The 27,696-nt window shown below is 35.6% G+C and overlaps 1 protein-coding gene, 1 long non-coding RNA gene and 1 pseudogene across 2 annotated transcripts; 2 read left to right on the forward strand and 1 right to left on the reverse strand.

Moving 5' to 3' along the window:
* The first annotated feature begins 3,536 nt into the window (after positions 1-3,536).
* On the forward strand, positions 3,537-4,322 carry LOC129294261 (uncharacterized). Its single transcript, XR_008589337.1, has 3 exons — positions 3,537-3,739; positions 3,813-3,948; positions 4,258-4,322. It is a non-coding gene; the product is annotated as an uncharacterized LOC129294261 (long non-coding RNA).
* Positions 4,323-7,867: 3,545 nt separating this feature from the next.
* On the reverse strand, positions 7,868-9,403 carry LOC129294782 (formin-like protein 6). Its single transcript, XM_054933272.1, has one exon. It carries the CDS (start codon positions 9,283-9,285, stop codon positions 8,473-8,475), a length of 813 nt encoding a protein of 270 aa, XP_054789247.1. The 5' UTR covers positions 9,286-9,403; the 3' UTR covers positions 7,868-8,472.
* A 17,097-nt stretch (positions 9,404-26,500) lies between these two features.
* Positions 26,501-27,687, forward strand: LOC129294558 (chalcone synthase 2-like; annotated as a pseudogene).
* Positions 27,688-27,696: the final 9 nt, after the last annotated feature.

Here is a 27,696-nt window from a genome sequence, read left to right on the forward strand (position 1 = left end):
TTTTGATGTTGGGGCAGAATTGAAGCAAATAACGGGAATTAATGGATGAAGGGATTGATAGGATGGGGGCATTACTACTCCACGTCGACTGATACTGCAGGCCGACATGCTTATTGGTCGTGCTTTCTTCTCACTGATGCTGAATCCAAACATCATTCCATTCATTTCACAATACATCCTCTTCATGATTTAGGAAAACGATATTTTTGAACTGTTCTAGAGAGATAACAAGAAAATAAACTCAACTTTTGGAAATTACAATTAAAGACCAAATTCCTCACCTGATATTAGAAAAATATGCCCCTGTACACAATTGGAAACATGGTGACTTTCAGTGGTTACTTTTACGAATAGTTTTATTTCCGATTGAGTAGAGAGATATTTGTTCCATATATAGCAACATTTCCGTTAAATCAGTAGAAGACTTGCGTCCTTCATGTTTGAAACTCGAGGCCCTCCTACGTCATTAATTATCTTCCTAAAATGATCCCTACCTAAGTGTCATTTTCCCTGGAGTTTTATCTGCTGTGTTTTCATTTGGATCGTGGTTGGATTGGCTTTGACGGTGCTGCTCATGATCTGTGACCCTAATCACGAGCCTTATTCCGGTGTCATCGGCCACATACGTTTTTTTTCATCGATTCTTCAGTATCCCGCCGCGAATTAGAGGGCCACAATTGCTAATGGCCTTCCATGTACATGATTCTAAGCCCAGTATATCCAGTTCTGAATGCTGAATAAAAGCTAGCACCTCATTCCAGTATAGTATAGTCATTGAACGAATCGTTGGCAGGAGACATCTGCACAATTGCAACTACTGTAATGGAAAGATGCGTCAAAAGAAATAGTACGGGACTCATAATCAATTGAACAACTAAAGCCACCCGCGATCATTTCAGCTGTCACTTTTTGTGCTACGATCAAATCATGGGTCGAAACGTGTACGTGTACGGGGGATTGCATTATAGGTCGAACCTCTTGTCTGATTCCCATTGAAACGACTCCGACATTAATGCCGCGCGTGAAGAAAGATTTGATAGAGGTTTATTTGGACGATCGATTTTTGGAAACAAACCTCAACTGATTAATTTGAATTAATATCAGTGCCAGCTATACGTGTAACAATGTAAGTCTATAAGATCCACCGTAAGTTCGGCAGGATGAGCGAATAATCAAATTAAAAAAAAAAAAAGGAAGAATGACAAGCTAAGTAAATACCTCAAAAGAGGATTAATGTTAAAGCAATTTTTTTTAGATGTTTTACAATTGAAACATAGAAAAATGAATATTGAATTTGAAAACATTAATTATGAAGAGATTCTCACTTAATATTAATATTGTTATGAGGTTTTTGTTTGTCATTCCCTCTAAAAAAATGGAGAGGAACGAGAAATGGCAATAAAAATTATATTAAGAGGCTTTTACACACATAGTAGATATTATAAGACCAAGTAAAAGAAATAACTTATTCTTTCTTAAATTTTAAAAATGATCTTTTTATATTTAATTTATAATTAATTTACAAAAAATTGCTCTTTTAATATTTAATTTTTATAAATACCAGAAGATTTAAAAAGCAAAAAATCTCTAAAATTAAAATGTAAGATATATAGTTTAAAATGATCTTTTCTAGAATCCAAGAGAGAAGACGAAACTGGACGTGAGATAGCAGAGTAGTGTAAGCAAGCTATAGTCACAATCACGAAGTGAGATACATCGATGGTACTCGACAGAACGAAGCACATCGATGGAAAAATGGAGCTACAGATTCATGATTTTTTATTTTTGAAAAAATTGATCTTTTAATCTTTCAACTTTTAATTCACCTGTAATTTAGTCTCTCAACTATAATTCGTTACGACTCGATCTCTCAAATTTTAATTCACCTATAATTCAATCCTTATTTTTTAATTTTTTTAAAAAAATTCTTATCAAATAAGAGGGATAAAAAAATACTCATATATTATTTTAAAATACCTTCCTTTTGCTCCTTGATGTGAGATATAAGCTAACATGAAAAAAAATAGCAAAAGTTTAGGAACTAATTTGTAAGTGATTCAAAAGTTGAGGGACTGAGTCATAGGTGAATCATAGTTGGGGGACTGAGTCACAAGTGAATTAAAAGTTAGAGAACTAAAAGATCAATTTTTTTTTATTTTATTAGTTTAGATATTTGACTTTCTGTAATAATCTAAAAATTTTTGTAGACTATATTTGATCAGTTTTAGGCAGATAATTATATATTTTTTGTGTTACTAATTCATGATACTACATCATTAATATGTTGCTGTATATCACCGATATACTATCATAAATCAACATAACTAAATAATCAAATATGAACTTATTTATCATTGATATATATATATATACACACACATCAATGATGTAGCATCGTAGATTAGCAACACAAAAAATACATAATCATTTGTTCAAAATAAATCAAACACAATCTGCAAAAAATTTAATGTTACTAAGAGATGTGAAGATGGTGAAAATTTGATGACAAATAATAGATTCCAATCTAGTATTTTGCTTCTAGAAATGAAGGTTCCTCTTCAATATCTAATGTATTCTTCATAGTATTCTTGAAAAATACAAAGAGTGAAAAAGAATAAAAGCTCTACAATGAAAAAAGGCATCAGTAATTTTATATTCAGAGAAAAAAAAGAAAAGATTCAATCAGTTAGAGATTAGTTACAATATATATATTATGTTTTAATAATAAATTTAATTTGAGAACAAAAAAGTTAATTTAATTTTATGAATAGGCCATATTTTAAAATATTCAAAAATCTCATTTATAATTTATGAGAACTATATTTTTTAAAATCATTGAGCTAATTTTTTTCTTATATTAATTGATGATACCTTGTTTGGCATGTTTAAATGAGATAAACATATTTTGATATTAGCAATTATTAATATATTATTTTAGATAGCGTCTGAATTAATGAAATTAAATTTAAAATCTTCTATTTAAAATTTATTTATTTAAAATTAAATCATTTGCTTGAATAATGTAAAAATTTTAAAAGAAAAAAAATGAAAACAAACTAAGATTTAGACGTTACTACAAAAATTGTCTTTTGAAGTGTATTGTTGAGAGCACTTACAATAAAAGCATTACTAAATACAAAGGTGCTCCGATAATATAAGTTTTTAGGAGTGTTCAATAAAAAAATTTAAAAAAAAGGATATTTTAGAAGCGCTCTGTTCATTCTTTAGAAACGTTCAAATCTTCAACTTTCCTAAAGAGCTTATAAGAAAATAAAAAAAAATTATGAGTCTTTTACAGCACTCCCTCTCATACCTTATATTCTTTAAGAGTGCTTAATTTTTGAGGGCTCTTGAAAAGTACATAAAAAAATTTTTAAAAAAAAATTGAGGCTTTGGGAGTGCTGTTTTGTGTCATTTATTCTTCAGGAGCGTTTAAGTCATGAGTGCTCCTAAAGATCATATTAAAATAATAAAAATTTTATTTTTATCAGCTTCTAGCAATTCAAATTCCATTCTCACTTTTCTTTCTTCTCCTATCCGTCTCTCAATCGCACGCTACAAGTGGTGCATCTTGCTCTGAACCTCTTCGTCGTCGCAAGAAGCTTGTCATAACGTCACCATCGAGTCTGGGTGCCGAACCTGTCCAGCTCGAATCCCCTTACGCCATCACTTCAGTCATGCCATGACCGCTGGGTCTCGCATCGCCGTTGGCGAGTCATTGAGTCCTGTATTGCCGACAGTGAGTACAATATTTTTTATTGAATGTACAATGTTATAATGTTTATCACATATATACATTAAGATGTCGTCAGTCTCCGAAGTCGCAGCTCGTCGCCACCACGGCTTCAGCTTCCACGAGCTGGTTTTGCAGCAGGAGTCCGACGCCAATTCCATAGCCTAACCGTTAGTCATTGTCCGACCCCAGCCTATCGCCCATCACCGTAGCAGGTTGCCACGTATTTCATCACTATTGTTGCTCCATTTTGATCCTTGGGCACAATTTGATCTACATATTTAATTTTTAAATTTCCAGCAGCTTTCCCTTCTGATCTATATAAATGGGGTTCCTTGTTCTCCTTTCTATATTTTTCTTTTTAGGGTCTAGTAAGTGGCTTATACTCATCGATCATTTGTAAATTCCCCAATTCTTAATGTGTTAAACAGTCGGCAATTGGAAAAACTTCTTATTCTTTGTATGTTCCTATATTTTTGTTCCCATTTTTATTTCTCCTTTTGACTTTACCTTATCCTGCACAGGTGCAAAGTGGAGAAGATGAACTTGAAAATAAGGTAGATGACAAGATTGAGCATTTTATTAGTTGGGTCAAGAAGCATAAAAAAAAAGTCAGGTAAGCAATTTGTTAGTTGCTTTTCTGTACCCTGTCCCATGCCAGCAACTATTCAAGTATATACGTTTTAGTTAGCTTGGGGTTCTACTTTTGAGGTTTAAAGATATTAGCTGAATGCAAATTATGCGAAGTGCTTAGCGCAGTGTTAATGTATGATGTATATAGTCTCTTTTATAATACAATCTAAATTTATTGCAATAAGCTAATAAGTTCTATCTCTGGGCATTGCTTTTCCCCCATATTTATTATATATGCCTATTCTAATAGGCTCCTGAATTTTGATGATGCTGATAAGCTTATCTTCCTATGAAGTAAAAAACAGACATTTAAATATAAGATTGAACGCTTGTATTGGGAGAAAATATTAATCTTAATGTAGCCCATCAAGCTCATTCTAACATATCTTAAAGTTTTTGATCCAAGGGGTGATCAAAATTGTCCCACCCCCTCTATCATTAAATCTTAACTTCTTCAGTTCCAAGTAATCTCTACTATACTTCAATTTTAAATGATTATCTGATTGATATTTTAAATTTTTATTCTAAATATGATGTTCTAAATTGATGTATAATTTTTAAAAATTTTGAAATGTCTAATTTATAAGGGTGTCTTCGCCAAATTTTCACTGGCGAATCAAAATTATATATATAATTTTGTCCTTAAAATGTTAGTAATTGAGCTAAAAAAGTTTTATATCATATCTAAATAATAACATCTTTTATTGTTTTATAGGTATTTATATAAATATAAGGTTAAAAGTATAAATATTATGTGATAAAGTTTATAAGAGAAATAATTACACAACAAGAGTTTATTATTCATGAGAATGTAAGCCAAGAGTTTTAAAATTAAATTAATATAATATCAATTATTTATATGTTGCTTTTATTTCTCATATAGTTTTTTGCAATGCAAGATCCTCACATTTCACTATGGAGTAAGTAGATGTAATTGAAAAGTGATCAAAATATATAATTGATTATTTGTGATGAGTAACTAGCTTTCAATATTAGAAAAATATCAATTAAATCCTTTGCTTAAATAGTGTAAAGATTTTAAAGAAAAAAATGAAAACAAGCTAAGATTCAAATAAAAATTGTCTTTCAAAGTGCATTGTTGAAGTGTTTATGATAAAAATGTTATTAAATATAAAAGCCCTCTTATACTATAGATTTTTGGAAGCGCTCAATAAATGAGCGCTCAAAAATATCATATAAAAAATATTTAAAAATGAGATTAAGTAATCATCTCAAGCGTGAGCACTCCTATACGTGAGGAATTCAAGAATGCTCTTTTCCTCAGCGCTCCTGTATGCCTATAAGTTCATATATTTGGAGCACTTTATTTCGATATAGACACCTACAAGAGCACTTTATAAATATGGGAGTGCTTATAAAGTATTTTCAAAAACAAGAAATAAGCGCTTCCATAAAATTATTTTGTAATAGTGAAAATAAAAATGAAAATTTGAAAGTGACAAATCAACTTTTATCCTTCAATCAATGAGGGATGAGAAGAGTGGCAACAAAAGCATTGATGGTATAAACATGAAGGAAATGAAAGGATTGAAGTATGTAGAATTTCAAATAAAATGAGAGGGTTAGAGATAATTTAAAATTATAAAAAATATAATAAAATATGAATTTGTATCAAATTCAAATAATTTTATGAAAAATGATAATAAAATTTCTTTGAATTATATAAATAATAACGTGATCTCTAAGAATGCCATAATATTAATGAAGTTTTAAAGGATCTTTTTGTTAATAACTTTTTTTAAAAAAATACCATTTTGTTGTTAGTGACAAGTTGTAATTTTTTGTTCAATTCTTGTAGTTCTTCGAAGAAAAGTTATGATTTTTTTAAAACAAAAGTTGTAAATAAAACTTGTTATTTTGAGAAATTATTTTTCAATAATAAAAATTATGTTTGATAAATTATAATTTTTTTTTCAATTCTTATAATTTATAAAATAAAAATTATTATTCCTTAGACAAAAATTACAATTGGAGCTTATTTTTTAATGATAAAAATTAAATTTGATAAGTTGTGATTTCTTATTCAACTCTTATTATTTAAAAAACGAAAGTTGTGATTGAGTCTTATAATATTTTCAATAAAGATAAAATAATTTTTATTCTAAAAAAGTTATTAGCAAAGAGATCCTTAAAAACTTCATTGGTATTATGACATTTTAAAAAAATAAATTATTATTTGCATAATTTAAAAGAATTTTTATTATCATTTTCCCTACTTTTATTTAGGATAAATTGGCCTACTGACCAAAAAAATCCTATCTCCATAAAACATGGATCAAATTTTTGAAAACTTAAAAGTGTGGCCAATTCACATTAATATATAAAAAGTTTATCATTTAAAATTTAAAAATTTACAAAAAATTTATCATTGATAAATATAATAAATAAGTCATAATGTAAAATATAATAAATATTGAACTAATTGTTTGATTTGGTCTTGCAACATGAATTATATTTGTAAAAAAAATTATTTATTCAAATAGAAAGGTACGGGTGTGCATATGTATTAATGTTGAGTACTCTAATGATATAATTATCATTTGATTTGGAAGAAAATGAAGAAGGGCGTGAAGACTGCGATGCGTTCGGTAATTTTGTTATATATATATATATATATATATATATAAGGGTAGTTTAGAGTCTATTCCAAAGATATACAGTACCATGCAGTGTCAATCTTGAATTTCTTGGAGTGATTTTCTGTCAGCAGCAGAACTTCAACAGGAAAAATCATAAAAATATATTCAGATTCTATCGAGGCCATCGATGTACTGAAACGCGATCAGGCCTTTGATCACTCCCTGCGAGACGATATAGCCTGTATCATCAGAAACTCCCTCTCCCTTAATGAGGGCGTGACGCAGCATCACTCTCGAAGGGGTATCATCAAATGTATGGCCAAAACGGATCAAGAAGGTCCTCCTAAGATGGTTTTGTGACTTGAGTACTTAGCGAGTGTTTTGATACGTATTTAGGCAATCAACGTTTTGTCTGACCCTGACTTTTTATTTTTGTTAAACATTCTCCGCTTAACTTGCCCTCTTTCTTTAAAAAAAAGGGGGGTGGGAGTCGATGGGCATTGGACTAATAGACTGCACGTTATATTAAAAATTGACTGTTTTCTTTTAATAATCTCGTGTGTTGGAATTCTTTGTCCCAAAAAAAAAAACAATATTAAGCTCTAATTGTACATAATAACATTTTTGTTATATTTTAAGAAAATTCTTTCCCAAGAATAATATCAAATTGTTCTTTGTTCTTAAAATATCTCTGGAATGGAATTAATAATGAATGAGCTTTTAAATATTAATTTTACAAATCCTGTTTTAAATCTTAATAATGAATAGAAGCGACTTTGATCCGTGAGGCCCAACTTGCCTTACTAATTTTACGATATTTACGAGATGAACTTAAAATTTACAATTTATCCGGTATACTTTTGCTCAAATTCTTTAGGAAACCTACTAATAATAAGTTAAATTCATAAAAAAATATTAATGATTAATTTTCCATCCATGGCTTATTTGTAATTTCCCTGCGGGGTCGTGTGACCCATGATTGGACATAAACCTTAAACCTCAAAGGGAAGGTGGAAAATCTAGGCTGGAGCTTTGGTGACAGGATATCACTCCATTTTCGGGCTTGAATGCTAGTTTCCATGTCAAAAAAGAGGCTTATATAAAAAAAATTAAAAAAGAAGGCCGAATATTTGTGTTGTGTTCAAGTATTTTACGTCATTGACGAAAAGAAAGGATGATACCAACACGTGTTTTCCGAAGCAAGTTGGGCCTCACGGATCAAAGTCGCTTCTATTCATTTGCATTCCACGATCCATCCCCACACCAAAAGATGATACCACGCCACTTTGGTATCAGTATCATTTATTATATATCAGAAACCGACAGGCACGCATTCAATCTTCAGCAAGCTCCCACGTGAATTTAATCCATAAATATTACTGAACAAGCCCTGAAACAAAAAACTGTTGCTTTCCGAAAGAATAGAAATAGCAAGCCCTAAAACGATAATTGTCTGCCTTCACGTACGAAATATGCAGCAGCGGAATACGTGATGCTCGCAGTTATCTACAAGAAGATGAAACAGTCCAAGGAAATGAGAGGATTGTGAATGTCCTCCGTCATGCCCAAACCCGACTCCACCTCGTGCTTAGACCCCACGTCTTTCACCACCGTTTCCTCAATCTTGAAACCGCAATTCTCTCTCCGCCTCAAACCCGTTGGACTCGCTGCTCTCCTCTTCTCCCTCCGCATCGACGACGAAACAGACTGAGAATGGGCTTCGTAATTAGCCTTCGGACTCATTATTCGCTTCGAGAGATTGTCAATGCCGCCGTTAAATCTACGGCTCGGCGAGGGTGACCTCAGCTTTCTACTGGGTACATTGCACGGAGAACTAGGCCTCTCCGGTTCCTTCCTGAAACTCTTCTGTCTGGCCAGATTAGCCGGGGAGCTCGACCTCACTCTCTTCAGCGGCACGGGAGGCCCGACACTCTTCTGCGGTGGGTTTGACGGGTTTGTTTTGTTAATCTGAGCTTTAGTGGGCACCGAGGAAAGAGAAGCTTCCTTGAGTGAATGGATACGAACTATATGGGGGTTATCCTTGTAACAGGACCACAAGAAGTCATTAGAGAATGACCCGTCCCTAGAGGTTAACGCAGATGAAGAAGACGCACTGGACAAGGAAGAAGCGGAGCTGATGCTGGTGTTAGAAAAAACGGGGCAAGCGAAGGAAGAGGTAGGAGAAGGGGGAGATGGTGGAGAAGGTGGAGGTGGAGTTTTGTTTGAAATTGGAACGACGAGCTTGTGCCGGACATGATTGAACTCCGGTGGAGGAAGGGGATGTTGGTCGGGCCGGCATTTGCTAATGCAACAACCCATTTTCAGGAAACGTAGTGGTCAAAACAGAGGCGATGTAGCCGGAGGAGACGAGGAGGAGGAGGAGGGGGATTCATTCTATGGCATCGAAAGTTGTGTATGAAATTAAAAGAAGGGAAAGTTGGGCGTGAAACGGGAGTTTCACTTTTCATGAATCCGGGTTCAGACATTTGAATTGGGTTGCCCGGGCATGGTTTCCGTTGGCCAACGGCTACGCACGAAGTGGCCCCTCGCGTCTGTCATCATGATTCATGAGGTTACCTGAATCTAGTAAGAATATAATATTTAAATAATATTAAATTTAAATTGATTTTAATATTAATTATAATAAAAAATAAAAAATTAAATATGCACTATGATATAAAAATAAAATAAATTTTAAAAATGACATATAAAATTTTATTTAAATTATTTAAAATGTTTTAATTATATAAATTATAAATAATGTGGCACATCCAATTCAAAATATTTCTCCTTTCAAAGTGTATTGAGACGTTGACGTTGGTCTCTCCAAGCCCAATGAATGATCATTCTTCATTTGGGGCCATGCCATTGGGCTCGTCAAATGGTAAGCAACATGAATGCCATTTGATTCAACGGGGCCCAAAAAGGGTAACACCGATGAAAAGGTTCAGCAAGACGATTATCTTTGTCCAGATATTTTAGTAATCAACTAGATTGTATCCCATGCGATGCAGAGACATTTTTTGCAAGCATTTAAAATAATTTTTATGGTTAACTGAAAATAATTTTTGTGTTACTTGTTATGAAAAAAAATATTTTATTAAAGTTATATTAATTAGAGTGGAGTTTGGAAAATGTATAAGGTGCGTTTAGATGTAAAGAACTTTAGATGTGAACCAAATATTCTATTTGAATATGTAAATATCTTTAGATTTGGATAAATCTAAATACAAATCCATATTTTAGTATAACTTCTTTATATTTCAAATTTCACTTTTTATTTTAATTATTTGAGATTTCACATATTTAAATCCTTGTGTTTCCACCATCGATGTCTCCATCAGTCTAGCCACTTTTATAATTTTTTGTTCTCATATCTCATCAATTAAAGAATAGAAGTAAACTCATCACCTCTATCTTTCATTTTTGTTTTGAATTTTAACTCATATCGCTTTAACTTAACTTTTTTTGCACTATCTAAACTAAAAATTTTAAATATATGAATTTTAAATGTGAGATTTTAAATTTAAAATTTAAATTTAAATTCATTAATCCAGATGCTACCCTAAGGAATTTAAATTTGAGAGAGGGGGAGGGCTGAGAGAGAAATTGCATCCTAAGAAAAAAGCGAGCAAAAAATTTAGCAAAATTTGATAATACAACTTAATTGAAACACAAATTATTCCCAATGAGCAAACCAAATTTAAGGGCCAAATTTAATTTTGTATTCATAAAATGACATGTTCAGTTGATCAAAATGCCCTTATAACTTTAGCTCTTTCACCCCACCCTCTCTCCATCAATGACGTCCTCCGCCTACAACAGACAACACATCATTGTTAGAGCCACAAACCTCGCCAAAAAAGCCTGTCGTCATCGATGCCCTATTGGAGAAGTTCATTGTCATTACAAATCTAGACTCCAAAGGTCCATGTCTAATATTTTTGTCAAGTTTTTATCGCTAGAATAGAATGTGTATTTTTTTATCATAAGTTTCTTTGGGGGGAAGTGTTTTCAAGGCCTCCCCTTAGGTTTCATCAAAATTCTTTTTTAGGGAGTTTCATTTTTTTCCTTCTTGTTTTACATATAATATTAGTGCACTGCTTTCTTTCTTTCTTTTTTTCATCAATACAATCTTTTCTGTCAAGAAAAGAAAAAAAATATCTTGAGTGTTGAAGTTCCTCTTAACTCACATGGTATATAGATTTGACCTTTTCTTATTCCTTTTTATCAATTTTATGAGTAGTTTTAAATTTAAACTGTTATCTTGGATTATAATTCTTGTGATATGCGGTTTGCCAAAGCTTCTCTTGAAACTTTAGCCATGTTCGTAAAAGTTTCCCTTCTGTGTGGAATGATAGCACATCAACTTTTCCCTAATGTTACCTTAGTTGTGTTTCCTGTGCCAAACAAAACCAAAGTTAAAAAACTAATGCAATGTGAGGTTTGCAAACCTCATGGCATTAGCAAATATGTTTTTGAGAAGCATATGTCAGGGAAGAAGCATGAGAATAAGTTGTAGTTGCTGAATAATCCCACTAATACAATAATACCAAGAATCTCTCATGCAAGTTTACAAAGTAAAATGAGCAATTCCAAGAACAAGATTTATTTGTGCTATGAGAAAAGAGTTGGAGTTTAAGAAACAGGAACTTGTGACTAATAGTGCAGTAGTTGATTCAATAAGGGTTTGCACTATATGTAATGTTGTTTGTAATAGTCAAGATGTGTATAACAAACATCTAGCTAGGAAAACCATGATGCTCGAGCAAATTTTGTCTTTAATAATCATTTTTAAGGTCTCCTAATAGATTTAAAAAATACTTAGGAGGGTAGTTTGTTCCTTTGTCAGTTGTCACTACCTTGCCTTGGCTCTTGATCTTGGTTTTATTATTAAGAGTGTTTGCCATGGGGATGTTGAAGTCTTACACTTTTTTATGGTTAGCCGTATCTTAAGTGTCTTATTTTATTATAAGCAAGCAAGCATCATTTATTGCTAATTTGTAAAAGGCTTTTAAGGATGATGCTTTAAGAAATATTGCTCTAAGTCTCCCTGCTGTCACGGCCTATATGATGTTTCAAATTCATAGTTGATTCTTTGATGTGGTTAAAGCTCATGCTTTAGTTAATTATGAATCTATCTATGTTAATATGAGCTAAAAAATTATTGTATAGCATTCATTCTTTTGGTAGGGAATTAAATTTTTACTAACTCTTTTAGGGGCCATAAAAAAAAAAGTGATGTTGGATTTGTATTGCCCAAGAAGCTAGTTATAATTTTGTAGATATTGTGTATTAATGTTTAAATGTTTCACTTGTGATGACTACTAATTTTCATTTCAAGTATAATGTTTTAGACACTCCAAAGTATAAGATTTTTTTAAAGATGAAGAAAAAATAAGTTTAAGTCAAGAAATTTTGACATGCATCTCATAACTTAAGTGAATTGTAAGGAAATGCTGATTAAGGAATTTCTCTAAATGATTGGACGAAAATGTGATTATATTTTGAAGTATATTTATAGTCATCTCTCTTATTTGTTTTTTTATAGGGTAAGATATAGTTTAATATAGACATAATATTGTTCTTACCCCATGATATATTTTTTGATATAAGGTGTCTTATGTATGCTCTAATGGGGTTGTCTTTCTTAAAACTTATCACCTACAACTCACCCATATTTTAAATCGTCATTGCTCCTCTGTTAAATTTGTCCTACACTATCGACCGTTGCACAATATTCTGAACTCTTATGACTTTATGAATTGTGTGGGGAAAGGAAGAAGAAAGGGTGATTTTCTTTTTCAAATTTCTTTGTTTAAAACAAGGGGCATTTTGGTCAAATGATAATATTGTTAAATGAATAAAATATTAAGCTTGGTTTTTCAAGTATCTTTAGTCCTTGGGATCAATTGTAGTTCTAATCACGTCTCTTTGACTAATTTTTCCAAAAATTTAGAATCTTTTCACAAAGAGTAGATGAAAGATTAAGAGGCTCCCTTTTTTTGGCCAAAAATGACCGGTTATTCCATCTATTATCCAATGTATCTATCCTTTTGTTTTTTTGTTTTTTGTTTTTGGTTCTTTTCTCATCAAAGTCGGCTAGCCATCAACAGGGAGGGGATCCAATGTATCTATCTAAATACATACATGTGACTCAAAAAGGTAAAAAACCCCATTAATTAAAGGGGAAGATAAATAATGAACAATAATAATCACTTGAGAAAATATCAACAATACAAATATTGATCAAATTATAAGGTGTTTTCTTAAAATATTCTTTTGTTCTTAATATAAGGCTAACTATGTGGTATTAAATATGTTTTAATGGTATTATTCTTATTTACATTTATTAACTATTAAAAAAATAATGTGAATTTAAAAAATTTTATCACGTATGGATGAAATTAAAAACGCATGTCTTCAGTTATTGGTTCCGGTGAAATAATTGGGAATATGTTGTCTGGGGGACAAAGGGCGTACCCATCCTTTGGCCCAAAAAAATAAAAAAAAGGAGTACCCATCAACCAATAATGAGCATAAGCCCTATATAAAAAAGTTTTGGCAACAAAATATCTACACAATAATCATTGCAATATAAAAACTATCACGTTTGAAAAATAGCCACCAATTACTTTTATTGTGGAATAGACAGTAATTAAAATTATTTTTCCCCCCAAAAGATGAGGTCCCTTCCATCGCTTTGATGTTTTCCTTTTACTTTTTTTTTAAACTAAAAAAGGCTAATTTTATTAATCATTAAAAAAATATTGCGAATTCCCTTAATTCAATTGTCAGAATCTTAAAATAATTAATGTTTTTATATGAGAGTTGAATGTAATCCTCCCTTAAAAAAATATTACATGACAAAAGAAGGCATTCAAAAAAATCTATTAATACAAGCTAACATGTAAAAATCCTTTAAAAAAAAAAACAAAAACAAAATCAAAACAGAACAGATCAAGGAAGTAAAACTAGGAAAAGACCAGCAAGATAGCAACACAGTAGACGACAATCAACCAAAACCCTTCTTGCAAAACAACACATCAGGCGTGCCAAGAGCTTGAGCAAAATCCCTTCGCAGAGCCCGAGCAAGAGAGGCTGGTGGCCTTTCAACCCAATCTACAGGACACAATCTCGTTAAGCTACTTTCTGCTAACCAATTAGTAGATTCATTCACCGACCTTTCAATAAACCACCAACATTTGACAATGATTTCAGAGCCACAAGCGCATCCTCAACAACCAACCGACATTTCCAATCAAAATGACTTGCAGAATCACTAACCAAACAATTATATAACACAGCACAATCAGTTTCAATCACACACCTTGCCAGACTGAAAATTCTTCACCAAATCCATCGCCTTCCTAAAAGCCACAGCTTCCGAGATAAAAGCTGAAGATGAGCTGATCTGTCCTGCACAACCACCAACCACAGTCCCACTATCTTGCCTACAAATAACCCCAATGCCCGCACTACCAGACTTATACTGATGAGAGCCATCCACATTAATTTTGACAGTATTAGCATTTGGTAATTCCCAACTCCTATGTACCTTGCTTTTCTTTTTAACTAATCTCGGACATAGAAAATTACTCGTCTTATTGCCAGGAAACGTGAAGACATTCTTTTACGTTCATCGGCGTAAGTAACAAAACAGGGCGTGCGTTGGAAGTGATCGGGCGATTGATTAGGCCAGTTGCATTTGAAAGAATCGAGAAAGAAAGAGTGAGGCAACAGAAAATACGCAGCAGACATTGAGAGTGGATAGCATAAACTTTACAAAGAGTGGCCAACCAGAGAGAGGATAGAAATAAACAAGATAGAAAACAGAAGGGAGCACACAGAATACAGAGACACATATATGAAGGAGAGGACGAAAGATAGCAGCAAATGGAGGAGGGAATAGAGGGAAGTGGGGAAGATCAAGGGGGAGGTTGGGAAGAGGATTTATTTTTCCAAATGCTTCCAACAACGGCCTTTAAGACAGAGCCTCTTTGGGGAGGAAGCGATGGTTTGGGAGCCCTTGCAGGTGGTTTGGAGGCAGAGGCTTCACTCTCTTTTGCTTGACCGCGTAGCCCTGGGGATTTCCCCCACCTTTCATCATCGCCTCCTACTCTGTCCATGCTCTCCTCCTCCTCTTCTTCTTCCGCTTCTTTCTTGATCTCTCTCTCTCTCTAGTCTGTCCCCTCACTCCTCTTCCTCCTGCCCTTGTCCCCTTTTTTAACTTGGCAAACCGCCCTGCCAAAATACAAAGACATCCAACAAGACAAAAACAGAAAAGACCCACGGCGCGTGATCCCCCGCTGGCACGTTTGTTGTCCATCCTTTTCAACCCGGTCCCATCTCTCACTTCCCCACCTCCCCCCACAAAAAAAAAAAAAAAAAAAAACATCCCGTGGTGAATCAGGATCCACTCGCCTGCATTCCATTAAAATCCGCACACCTCTTTTCCATTTAATTTATTGTTTGTTCAAAGTTTAAAAAAAAAAAAAAAAACACACGCATGGACGCACAGCCTTTTTGCCGTATTCTACTTTTGGGGAAACAAATTTTAGCCATCACTAAATAAAAGGCGTCTCCATTCATGGCATCCGAGTCCGTGAGGTCATTCGCCTGGCGTCATCGAAACCTCATGGGAATAGCTTTAATTAATAAAATAATATAATTCCATCCGTGACCGGTGTTCGTTTAACTTTTGATGCCTTTCACGAGGAGTCCCGCACCTTTTGCTTGCAATCTTTTGATTTTAGCGTTATATATTTACTTCGAACATTTCTCCTTTATGATGGGTATATGTATATCAGTTGCGGTAGTGGGCATTGGACAGGGACGAATTCAACTGGACGAGGTACTTGGGGGGTATGAATGGGAAAATAAGAGAGGAGTGTGGGGCTGCAAATCCTTGAATGTTCACACAGAAATTATAGCAAAATATGAAGGGGGGTTGGGCCCTCCTTGTCCCCACAGATGCATCTCTGGTAATGGGTCTAATTAAACAGACGATCCGAGAGGAATTAAATCGTGTAACAAAACTATACGTATGTGTTCCAATTAATTTCGTTATAATCACGCCGTGGCTCTTCTTGCTCTTCAATTTCACAGCCCTGTTCCTTTAACTCTTTTTTTAATCCGCTGCATTATTGTATTTTCAAAAGCTAGAATTTAATATCTCTTTCCTTACCCAAAAAATAATAATAATTCTGTATCTCTTTTGACAAGATGTTAATATCTCCCACACCGCGTTATTTTATTTGGTGCCATTCTGAATTGTTGTTGATTTGATCAGTGCTGGTATAATGTCCAATGGATGCCCAGCCTTCGATAGATTTGAGTTGCTTCAATATATCTTGTATCGAGAAAATTTTCATTATCTGGTCCTAAGCACACCTAATTATAGTCACTTTCAGTTTCACAAAAATTAAATAAAATTTTAAGATTTATTAATCATGTCTATAAAACAAAACTAGATAAAACTATAGGCACTTATTATTATATTTTCTCAATATTTTTAACATGTATTTTCTCTCATTAACATCTGTTAGGATAACTTTTAAATATACAGTATAGCAATAATATATTTTCTCTCACTAATATTTAATATGGATAAAGAAAAAATTTGTTAGAAACATTTAATAATATAAGTTATAAATAGGGAAAAAAAAAGTCATCTTCTTCCCCACCTTATAAATAGAAGTGAAGAGTTTTTTTTTTTTTTTTTTAAGATCTAGAAGAAATTTAGGCAGAGAGAATTGAAAATAAGATAAAGATGAGATTTCAGTTTCGACGAAAGTTGGAAGTGGAAAGTTGCAATTGAAGTCCTTCTAAAACAAAGACATCATCATCAACAGGTATTAAGATTGGCACTCCCAAAGTCCAAGGAAGAAATAATTAGGATCGCGAGGAATATTGGAAAAAACGAGGATTTAGTTGAGTAAGCCGGTAAGTAAGCAGGGGCAGGCGCAAATAAAGTTGTTCGGGAATGGATACTAGATTTGGTCCCTTCTTCAAGTCTTTTCCGAGCGGATTGCACTGTCTCCTTAGAAGCTCGAGCTGATGATCTTGTCCCAAAATCTAACCAAACCGAAGACATTCTCGTGTCCCCCCACGTGATGACTCAGTTTGGCCAGTTTCATGATAATCATAGAAGACGGACCTTTTTCTGGTGAATCATTATTCCATCACTCGTATATACGAAAGACATCTAAGAACATGCTTGGAAACTGGCATTCTGACTGCTCATTGAGGCACATACAAGATTAGACCTTAAAAAACCCAAGGCAACCCAGCTATTAAACCACGTGAAATAGTAGGCCAAGATGCTACCAAGAGTTAGGAAACAATAAATGGGATGAATCAGTTAAGGGCAAGATTATTTAACGCGGATCCGGATGCACTCAAACTAGACGTAGGAAAGTGAGTGAGCAAGCTGGACTTCCCAGTCCCAACCTTGCCTGCTCGCACCGTCATTTTCTCAGTAAGATTGCGACGCAGCTCGCCAGCGACTGTGCCTGGTCATCCATTACTAACACCCAATCGCCCCCGACCCCACCCTGTAGATACGATTATGATTATATGAGATCACATCGGAATGAGCAAAATGAGGAAAGCGATGCAACTCTGCTGATAGATCGAATATAACTTCTTGCGGGCCACATTTGACGGGGAAATCTTAACTGTATCCCCCAAGTGTTGAAAAATACTGTTCTTCATTCGAGTCTCGTTGAATTGAATGGCCAATAATAACAGGCCATTCGTTCCTTTCATCCGTCCGCTTGATCAGATCTCCAAAGCATGTCTGCTCTGTGCCATTCGGAAAAATATCTTAATTTCAAGTTACTACTAAAGTGTTTTTCTCACGGGCGTAATTAAATAGTAAGAAAATGGTGGGATATATAAATATATCACTCTAGTAATAAGCATGAAAAAGTTATAAGATGGCGTATTTTAAAATACGTACAGACAGTTTATGTACTTTACAATCTGCGTTCAAAGTGCGTCACGGATGAGGCAAGAAAGATGAATGCGTACAGCTGGCAGGCACCCCATGATATATTCACTCCATTTTCAAATGATTTTGAGGGGGCTGCAGACCAGTTCTTTGGTGGGACAATTCTTTCAAGCATGTATATATGCTTAACTCGGTGGGAGTTAATAATCTCGATTTAAGCTTATAAAAATTTTAATTTTATAAACGCTAATCCAAACATACATGTAAAGGATGGCATGTTTGATGGTTAGTGCTTAGAAGTAGTATTGGTGGAGGGAATAAAGGAATACAGCTGGGATACGTGTGAGTGTGGCTATGCCGATTACGACTCTCCCAACAATTGCCCCAGCTCTCGTTCCTGAAACTTAAGCGTTAAGGGGGACACGTGTCCCAATCACGGTTAAACATCGCCCCCCAGTCAACTCACGTGCTCCCCGACTCCTCATTCATCAGTATGCATTTCACACTTAGCCTTCTCTCACTTTATTATTTATTATTTAATATTCCAGTCAAGTCAAGTTCATGTTACCCACGCATCATTCCCATGTCTTCTTTTCGAACCAGTACATTCCACTATCAAATCCTTCGTTTTTTTTTTTAAATGAATGCTTTGCCTCCAGTTAACTTGTTTGGATATATCATGCTTGCCACAAGTTTTGCAGTAATTTATTATTCAAACTGTTAATTATTCCCATTCACGAATGATTATGTTGTCGAGGAAGGAATTTCAAAATTATGGTTCCTTTGGTCATTGCGATTTACTATGTTAATCTATTTAGAGTAATGGGTTGATCAAACTTTGATGGATTTGGTGGATCTTCATCAATAAAAAACAGGGAGGGGGTCAAAAAGGTGAGCGTGACGATTTGCCATTCGGGACGCGGTTGAAAATAATAAAGCTGGAAGTCAAATTCTGAGCAGATTCAATCGGGATTTATTTTCACCCAAATCTCTCAGAATAAATTGGGAAGATTATTTTGTCCCCTGTTACGAATGCCAGTGATGTAGCATATATTTCCTTTAATTCAGTCTATGAAATCATATGAGGATCCATGTATGATCTCGCGGGGACCACTCTCAATTTGACGCCATGTGTGGAACAGAGAGACGGAGTCAGGATTGCAATGTTCTTCTTCCAAGTTCCTTAACCCATTCACACATTAGCTTATCCACACATTTTTTTTTCCTCGCAAATCGTAATGATCAAAACTAACATTTCGTAAACAGCTTGGCCATGAATTGGACAATTAACCCTTTTTTTAAAATAAAATAAAAAACGGACACCAGTTTGCACAAGGAATTTACTTCAACTGTAATTGCGACTCGGGGAAAGGAATATGAGAATCCCCCACCTCGCTCGATTGCCTGGGTCATCTTTTCACTGCCAGCTCCATCTACTTTTACAGCGACAACTTTCCTAAAGTTTGTTGCCTACATGTTGCTAATTAACTAATTTCGTGAGAATATGCAGGATAAATTCGGATAAAAAAGCTCTCATCTTGAAAGGGGAGCATGTATATACGTGTAAGATTTTCTTTTCCGAGGCAAAGTGATGGCATAGATAAGCGCTTCCACTTTAGGAGTGATCACGGCTAGGCCTCGCCAACGATTAACCCTCAACTTGGTAATACAAGATTGGACAGATTACGAATTAGCTTTTTCCCTCCCAAAGTAAACAGGGCAGATTTGAATGAAGGAAAGTGCACGAGGATTATTTTGTGAAGAGCAGGATGACACACATTTGCAAGATTACTAGTCCACGGGAACAAAAAACAATTTTGGAGACACATCACAACTGATCAAGAAAGCGTAAGAAGAACTTAGGAGTCGTGTCCCAAAAAATTAAAAAAAAAATTACAATTAAATTTCACATAAAAAATTAATTATTGAAAAATTTATTGATAATTGAATTAAACTGAATTAATAATTAAATAATAATTAATTTTTTTATGTAAGACTTTATTATCATTCTCTCGAAAATAAAGACCTAGAAAGATTAGTGATTAATATTATGCATACCCCAGGCAAGAGGTGTGAAAGCAAGGAAGCGGAAGTCACAACCCACGCCACCAGCGGAAAAAAAATCTGTAACACAAACTCCCTTGCGTGTGAATCCCGAGGACCAAGGAAAGCACGTAGAGATGATGTCAAGGACACCAGATATCTCCTATCAAACTCGCGGAATATTGCTGCCATGCCCTTTTCTCAGACGGGCTTCTACTCTCTCTCCCCCGTTCTGTCGCTTATAAATATTATTACTATTTTATTTGTATCCGTCACTGTCATTGTCTTCATCTTCCGATGTCCCGGCGTCACTGCTGACTCAACCAAACGGCAGCAACTTCAGAGCAACATAGACACCAGAAGACAAACTCACCAGAGAGGCTGATCGAAGACCTTTCGTGAAAATCCACGTCCCATTTTTTCTCCGAGCGACATATGAACAAATGATTGAAATCAGACGCATTGTCATGGAATAATTAAGGGATCCTCTATTAACTACGAATTTTCCCACCCCACACCCCAGCGTTCCGAGGAAATGCATATGTGGTCGCACTCGAAGCATTTCCTCATATGCTCTGTTTTTCTATTCTCTTTCTACAGTACTCGCGATGTAATTAAAATATTTGTGGCAGGGTCTTTCGCTCCGTTAACTCCGGCATCTGAGCCAGAGTCGCTGATGAACCCGACGCGGTGGGATTGGTTCAAATTAAATCATAACTACTTGAAGGCCAGAACAGCAGAATACAGAAGGCAAGTATATATCGAATACGAAAAGCTGATGGATAAATACAAGGCGGAATGGAAATCTGAAATCTAAAAATGAGCTCCGCATTAAATGAGAGCCCAGTTGACGACAACGACTCTCATGCTTTGCTACTACTGAAGAAGAATAATTACAACTAATTCAATGGTGATCCGTACGGGTATATGCGTTTGACGTTTGCGATGATGGGTAGGCCGACCGTTGGATTGGGTCTGATGCAGGCATCGTTCTGCTCCTCTGGCTTTTGTTGGGATGAAATGCAGGCAGCAACAAATTTCACCGCCGTCTCAAACATCATTCGCTTCACCGATTTCCTGCGAGCAGGAATCACCGTCGCATTGATCTTCCGCGGGCGGCTGAACTGCGTCTTCTTCATCGCGGTCACGGTCTTCTGTTGTTGTGTCTCGGCTAAAGCCACCATCGTCACAGATAGAAGCCACGCTCTTCGGCCGCAGCTCGCCCTTGGTCTCTGTGTCTCTCACTTTTATGAAAATGCAAAAGGTGGGGAAGGCCTTTTATATGAGCACGGCGTTGGATGGGGCCCAGAACATTGTTTAGTTTTTTTTTGGGAAATACAAAGCATCAATCAAAATGGGAATCCTCTGGTCTCGTGACACGTAAGATCCGAGGTCATCACCAATCTTTCGGTAATGGACGGATAGATTTGGGTGCTTTTGGATGTTTGGGTTTAGTTTAGTATAGGATGATGGTTAATTATTCACAACAGATATTGAAAAGGAATCCACGAAATAAGTCGAACCCAGGATACCAAGGGGATTCACAGCGATTTTTTGTGGTTGCAGATTTGTGGGCACTGCGGAGTCAATGTGAACGCAGAATAAAATAACAGGGTTTTCTGCTGCCAGCTTCTCTCTCTTGCCTACTTTCCCTTTCTCATATCTTGATCCTCTCCAGAGTTGACTTTTTCGACCGTCTGGTATCAGTGCCTGAATGAATCGAGTCACCAAACATTACGAGCATCACATACTTCATAACTTGGTCACTAGTCTGGGCGATTACTCCACAACTCCCAACAACTTCACCGTAAACTGGCTTCAGAGGATCCTCTTTCAAAGGGGGGAAAAAAAAAAGATTCTCATACTCTTCTAGAATTGGAAGGTTCTAAAAGGGAGGAGGGTGAACTAAAGAAAAATAGACATCAAGAGGCGTGAACGAAACTGGCCACCATTAAAATAAACCTTTAAAATTAAACGGGAAGGACAATATTATATGATTACACGTGAAGATCACAAAATTTAAAAAGATCATTAGACATCGAGGTCATTATATTAATTTAGAGTATTGACACATGCTTTGCCGGCTTAACCAAGCCCTGTCAAATAAGCCGTAATGTTAATTTAGAGCTTGTATGTGTTATAGCAGTCATAGTGCTAGCTATTTGCACAACAAGTAATAAACCATATCCGTCATCTGCCTGGACAAAATAAGATTAATATAATGTGAGTGTGCCTCTAGATTTATAAATCCAATTATACATGATGAAGTCCATTGAATCAAATGCGATGGGGAGAGACAGCGTGAGGGCCCGAATCCCGAGCACAAGGCGAAGTGATGCACGTTTAGGTGATGGCGCATATTGACGCCAGCAAGCTCACTGCTCACATGCATCACTTCACTTGCCCTTTACACAGCCAATGCCCCAATGCCACGATTGACGAATATCTGCGCAGATGTCGCCCCACTTGTTAACTTACACACTACTGTCTCTGAATATAATTATAAGAAGCAACTAGTTGCGGCAGTAGTTAAATTCATATAAGCTATAGTACATGTTTAGGTTTTTTTTTAGACTATTTTGTAAGTAACATCGGTATTTTAAACTATCTCCTAAAACAACATTATCTATGCAGTGCTCCTAGTTGACTAATCAATATTAACGTTGACTGTTAGCTTTAATTTAATTTTAGATTAAAGAACAGTATTTTTATATTCCTGATTTTTTTTAATAAAAGCATATGACATTGTGTTCAAAGTGACACATATTTTGCTAGCTAAATTTTTTATTCTCATTTCACTAACAAGATACTTAATCTTTCATTAATTCGAAAATAAAAAGCGGCAAGGAAAAAAAAAATCCCCTTTTTCATGAATATTGTAGCCAAAAAAGAAATCATAAGATTTAACATTTATTTTTATTTGAAAAAAATATAAATACGCTATGTACTAATGATTAATGATCCTGAACCAAACCGGCACTAGCTACACATGCAGGTTCTTCAGTCTCCACTTATTTCTTGGTCACAGGGGTTTTTTTTTTTTTTTTTAGTTTGTAATAGAAATTGTGAAATGGAACCAAAAAGAAGGATCAATGCGAAACGGGAGCAACGAACTCGGGTCACGCAACTGCTCCGCCCCCCCGCCGGCCAGCTGTTTAATTTCCCATTCTTATAACTGGGAGACCTCGTCTCTTTCTTCAAAAGGTCGCGGCCCGAGACTTGAGTGGATAAACATCGACTCGGCCTGGCTGATGTATCAGACCACTATCATTTCAATCACATTAATCATCCCAATTGTTAATTTCTAAAAGCTGGAACCTTGAAAAAGCGTTGTGCAGGGGATGTTCATAATACGACATGACTTTAATTGCCGACATTGTTCCGTCTAAATCGCCCTTCATCTTATCGGTGCAGGCAGCACGCGGGGGCCCCTGAAAAGGTAACATTTACACACACTCCACTCCCCGTAAATTATCTTCAAAACGAATACCGTAATTTGCCGTTTCATTTCGTTTCTTTTCTTTATTCCTTGTTTAAGAACACATACCGGCAAACGGTTTTTTTTAAAAAAAAATCTCGTCACATCGATTATGACGTGCTACGAATATAATAACACGCTCCCACAATTCCCCCACCCTTTTTGCCTAGGCGCGTGAGGTAAAAATCTTGGCTAAATTCTTCACCGTTATAAGATTAACGCTAAACGACGTCTCTAATGTAATATAAGTAATTATATTAGTCAGTGCCGTTGGCTGGTGACCTGGTAGAATTCGAATGACTAATTCCCTCTTTCAAAGATTCGATTTCTCTTTTCAAAGTCCGCCGTGGTCATCTAAAGTGTGTTGTTTGGGTGGATTTCACTGCAATTTCAACCTTCAGCAGGTGACGTGACCCGCTGCATCGGAGACTGCCTTTTTTGCAAAGGATAACTTCAGCATGAAGTCATCTTCAATTCGTCATCCAATCCTTGAGATGATCAATTCCAATTTCAACTCTTAAACCCTGCCAGCTGATCCATTATATAGGTACAGGGTCTTGCTTGCCCATCAATCAATTCCGAATCAAAATTAGTTATCATGGAATCCCACTCGATTGAGCCGTGGAATTCATCCTAAAATCCCCTAATTTACTCGCTGATATTAAAACTTGGAGAACAATCCAATCAGCTCGAAGGCACGCTCACACATGTTTCGACGTTTCCATGCTTTATAACTAGTAACTACACTGAATATACTGCTTTATTATATTAAACTTAGAAAATTATAGAATTCACTCAAACCGACTCTGGGATGGAATTCTAAAATCAATCCCGGTATTGGGCCCTTTCTATGACGAAACGGGTCGACTTAACGGACACGTTGGATCAAGGCAGTGGTCTTGTGAATTGGGCTGCTCAAAATCCCATTGGGTTCGTAAGGATTTAGGTAGCCTGACCCATGAGAGTGGGTCTACCCCGGGACCTTGCATTTCACTTTTTTTTTTACATTTTAAAAAAAAAAAGCTACCATCTGAGATTCTGAGCGTCTAAGGCGACAACATCAGTTACCACATCCTCGGCATTCAGTTCAAGGATGAGTGCGTGAGAGGATAAAAAGAAGCATGCAGAATAATAAATCATTTCTTCTCTCCTAGACTCCTACGATTTTTTTTTTTTTTAAAGACTCCTACGATTTCCTCAACTATCATAGGCTAATGGGGTGTCAAATGTCAACTGCACAACTTTAGTGTAGATGCCAATTATGAGTAAAGTTGATAGGAGAAGAAAAAGGTGGGGGAGGACCGAGCGCTAATTATTTTAAAATAAAAATACAAGAAGATGGAAAGATTAAATTAGCGAGTGAGCTAAACGAATATAGTAAATGGTAAAGGTAATGGTAGCGAAAATGAAAGAGTAATTCAATTTTTTCCAATAGGGATGGGCCAGAAATTTTAAGTAGCGCCAATATAGCATGGCATAAATGATAGTAGAAGAAATGTTGTGCGCGCGCGCTCATTATTAATATGATATAAAAATTTTAACATATATATGTATATATAATTTTATAAATATATAAGAAAAATAATTTTGTATTTTCATTTTTAAGTATGCTCACCGTGTTTTTATAGCATAAAAATTTTCAATTATCATGTCTATACAAATATATGATCAATTTTCTTTTCAATGTAAATTATTATTAAATTAGTGAAAATCTTATTTTTATTTTGAACATTAAATGATTTAAATGCATTGTAATGATTTAAAGCTGTGTTCAACTTAAAAAGTTTTATTATCTACTCATTGAATTTACTATTTAATCATTTCAATTAATAATCAATGACAATAATAAATATGTTAACATGCTAATGATGCTTATTTGTCAACAAATCTTTATGCAAAAAAAAAAAAGTAAATTGTTCTAGAAGAATATCCTAACCATAGTTTCTTAACTTTTTAAATATAAATAATTTTGTGATAGACATCAAACATAAAACATTCAATATATCTTAAATTTTTGTTGAATATTTGATAAAATTTGTTAATAATAATTTTTATTATTTATTTTATCAAATGTAAAATATATCATATGACAGTTATAATTTCAAGAATTAAAATAGTTGGACTATACATGTGTTGCACAAAATAGTACATGTAGAATTAAGATGATAACTTTCTCTAGTGTTTTTATGCTTATATAATACATCAACTCGAAGATTGAAAATATATCGTTCTTACATTTTATTAAAAAAATTAATAAATATATAAAAAGTTTGGAGTCGTGCTGCCTTATCACCCTGTTTTCATCCCTGGATGCCAAGGAGAAACAAGCCAACGAGGTCGTAACTAGTAATGGAGCTGGCAGGTAAAAATAATAAATGGGCAATTATGAATTTACGAGGTTGGTGAATGCTTATCCGCTACATTGGCAGTTGGTACTATGGCCAGCTGGAAGTGGGAGCCACATAAGACAAACAGGAATGCAAATGCACGAGAAGCGTTGGATTGTGAAGAAGGATTCTCTTTACCATCTGGTCCCTACGTTTCCATTCTCGCGGCCGTATTTAATCAATTCTTGTCGTTCTTCCTTCCACTTGCAGTGCAAGTCCTCGAGAGTGACCCCGTCGAAAATGGCCAATTTGCCAAGCCATCGGCGCTTTCAAATCTTGACGGCTTAGCCACCATTCTAGCCATCGGCACTGCCACTCCCTCCACTTTTATCTACCAGCGCGACTTTCCAGATTTGTACTTCCTACTGACAAACAGCCACCACTTGCCGCACCTCACAGCCAAGTTACAACGCGTCTGCAAGCCATTGAATCGTTCAAGCGTGCATTCATCACCATTTTATATGACGCGAAACTTAAGTGTATACCTTTTAAGTATTCTTGTACATGAGGCTGATAAGATCGAGTGTTTCGAGAAATTTTCTGCCCGTAATGTATTTTCCATGGAACTTGATATTCAACTTTTGCGTACCCAACGTACTGCATCTACCATCCATCCCGATCTCAACGGCTTCAAATTGTTAACCTTAATTAATGACAATGAAGTTTGGTTGAGCAGGTGAGAAGTCGATTATCGAGAAGGGCCATTTGTACCTGACAGAAGACATCCTTAAAGAAAATCCCAAGGTATAGCTTACGATGAACCTTCCCTCGATGCACGCCAAGACATGGTGGCGGAGAAGGTGCCTAAGCTGGGCGAGAAGGCAGCTTCTAGTGCGATCGAGGAATGGGGAAGGTCCAAGTCTGAGATCACGCATCTCATCTTTCTCCAATTTTTGTGGCATTGAAACTCCCGGCCTGACCACAGATTGATAAAGCTCTTGGGACTCAAGCTTTCCACCGAAAGCTTCATGCTTTACATTCATGGTTGCTCCGGCGGAGGTGCCATACTCCGTATAGCTAAAGATATCGCCGAGGATAACCCCGGCGCCAGAGTTCTCGCCGTTTGCTCCGAGATCACCTCCATGACATTTCGTGGCCCTTGCAAGACTCACTTGTCCTCCTTGGTTGGCCAAGCACTGTTTGGAGATGGTGCTGTTGCCGTCATCATTGGGTCCAACCTAACAGTAGTGTCGAGCGACCACTGTATCATCTTGTGTCTGCGTTGCGGATGATTCTACCGGACTCTGAAGGTTCAGATCAGGCACGCTTGCGTGAAGTGGGGCACACTTTTTACGTCAAGGAAAACGTACCGCAGTTGATTGCAGATAGCATAGAGAAGAGCCTGGAAGAAGCCTTGAGCCCAGTGGGGATAAGTGATAAGTCGTTGTTTTGGATAGTGCATCCTGGGGGAGCAGCAACGTTGAAGCGAATAGAAGAAACGGTTGGGTTGAAGGAAGACAAGCTGAGCGCAACGAAACAAGTGCTGAAAGAGTATGGGAACATGTCGAGTCCATTGTGCTGCTCGTATTGGAGGAGATGAGAAGGAAGAGTGTGGAGGAAGGAAAAGGCGCCGCAGGGGAGGGACTCAAACGGGGTGTTCTTCATGCTTATGGAGCTGGCTTGACCACTGAGACTCTGGTCTTGCACGGCGCCCCCATAGACATTGCCAATGCGTGATATTCTCAAATACTATATATATATATATATATATATATATCCGTCTTAAAATGATATGTTGTGTGTCTGGAGTGTGTAATGCACTAGCCTTTGGTTGTTAGAGAGTGATCAATCATGCTTGGATAATGAATCAGATTCAAGTCATGTAATTCAATAAAGTTTTTGAGTACTATTTTATTGGGGGGCGGATG

This window comes from Prosopis cineraria, unplaced genomic scaffold, assembly GCF_029017545.1.
Source record: "Prosopis cineraria cultivar Desert tree isolate PC_DT_omini unplaced genomic scaffold, ASM2901754v1 PC15, whole genome shotgun sequence".
In the NCBI taxonomy this organism is placed as follows: Eukaryota; Viridiplantae; Streptophyta; class Magnoliopsida; order Fabales; family Fabaceae; genus Prosopis; species Prosopis cineraria.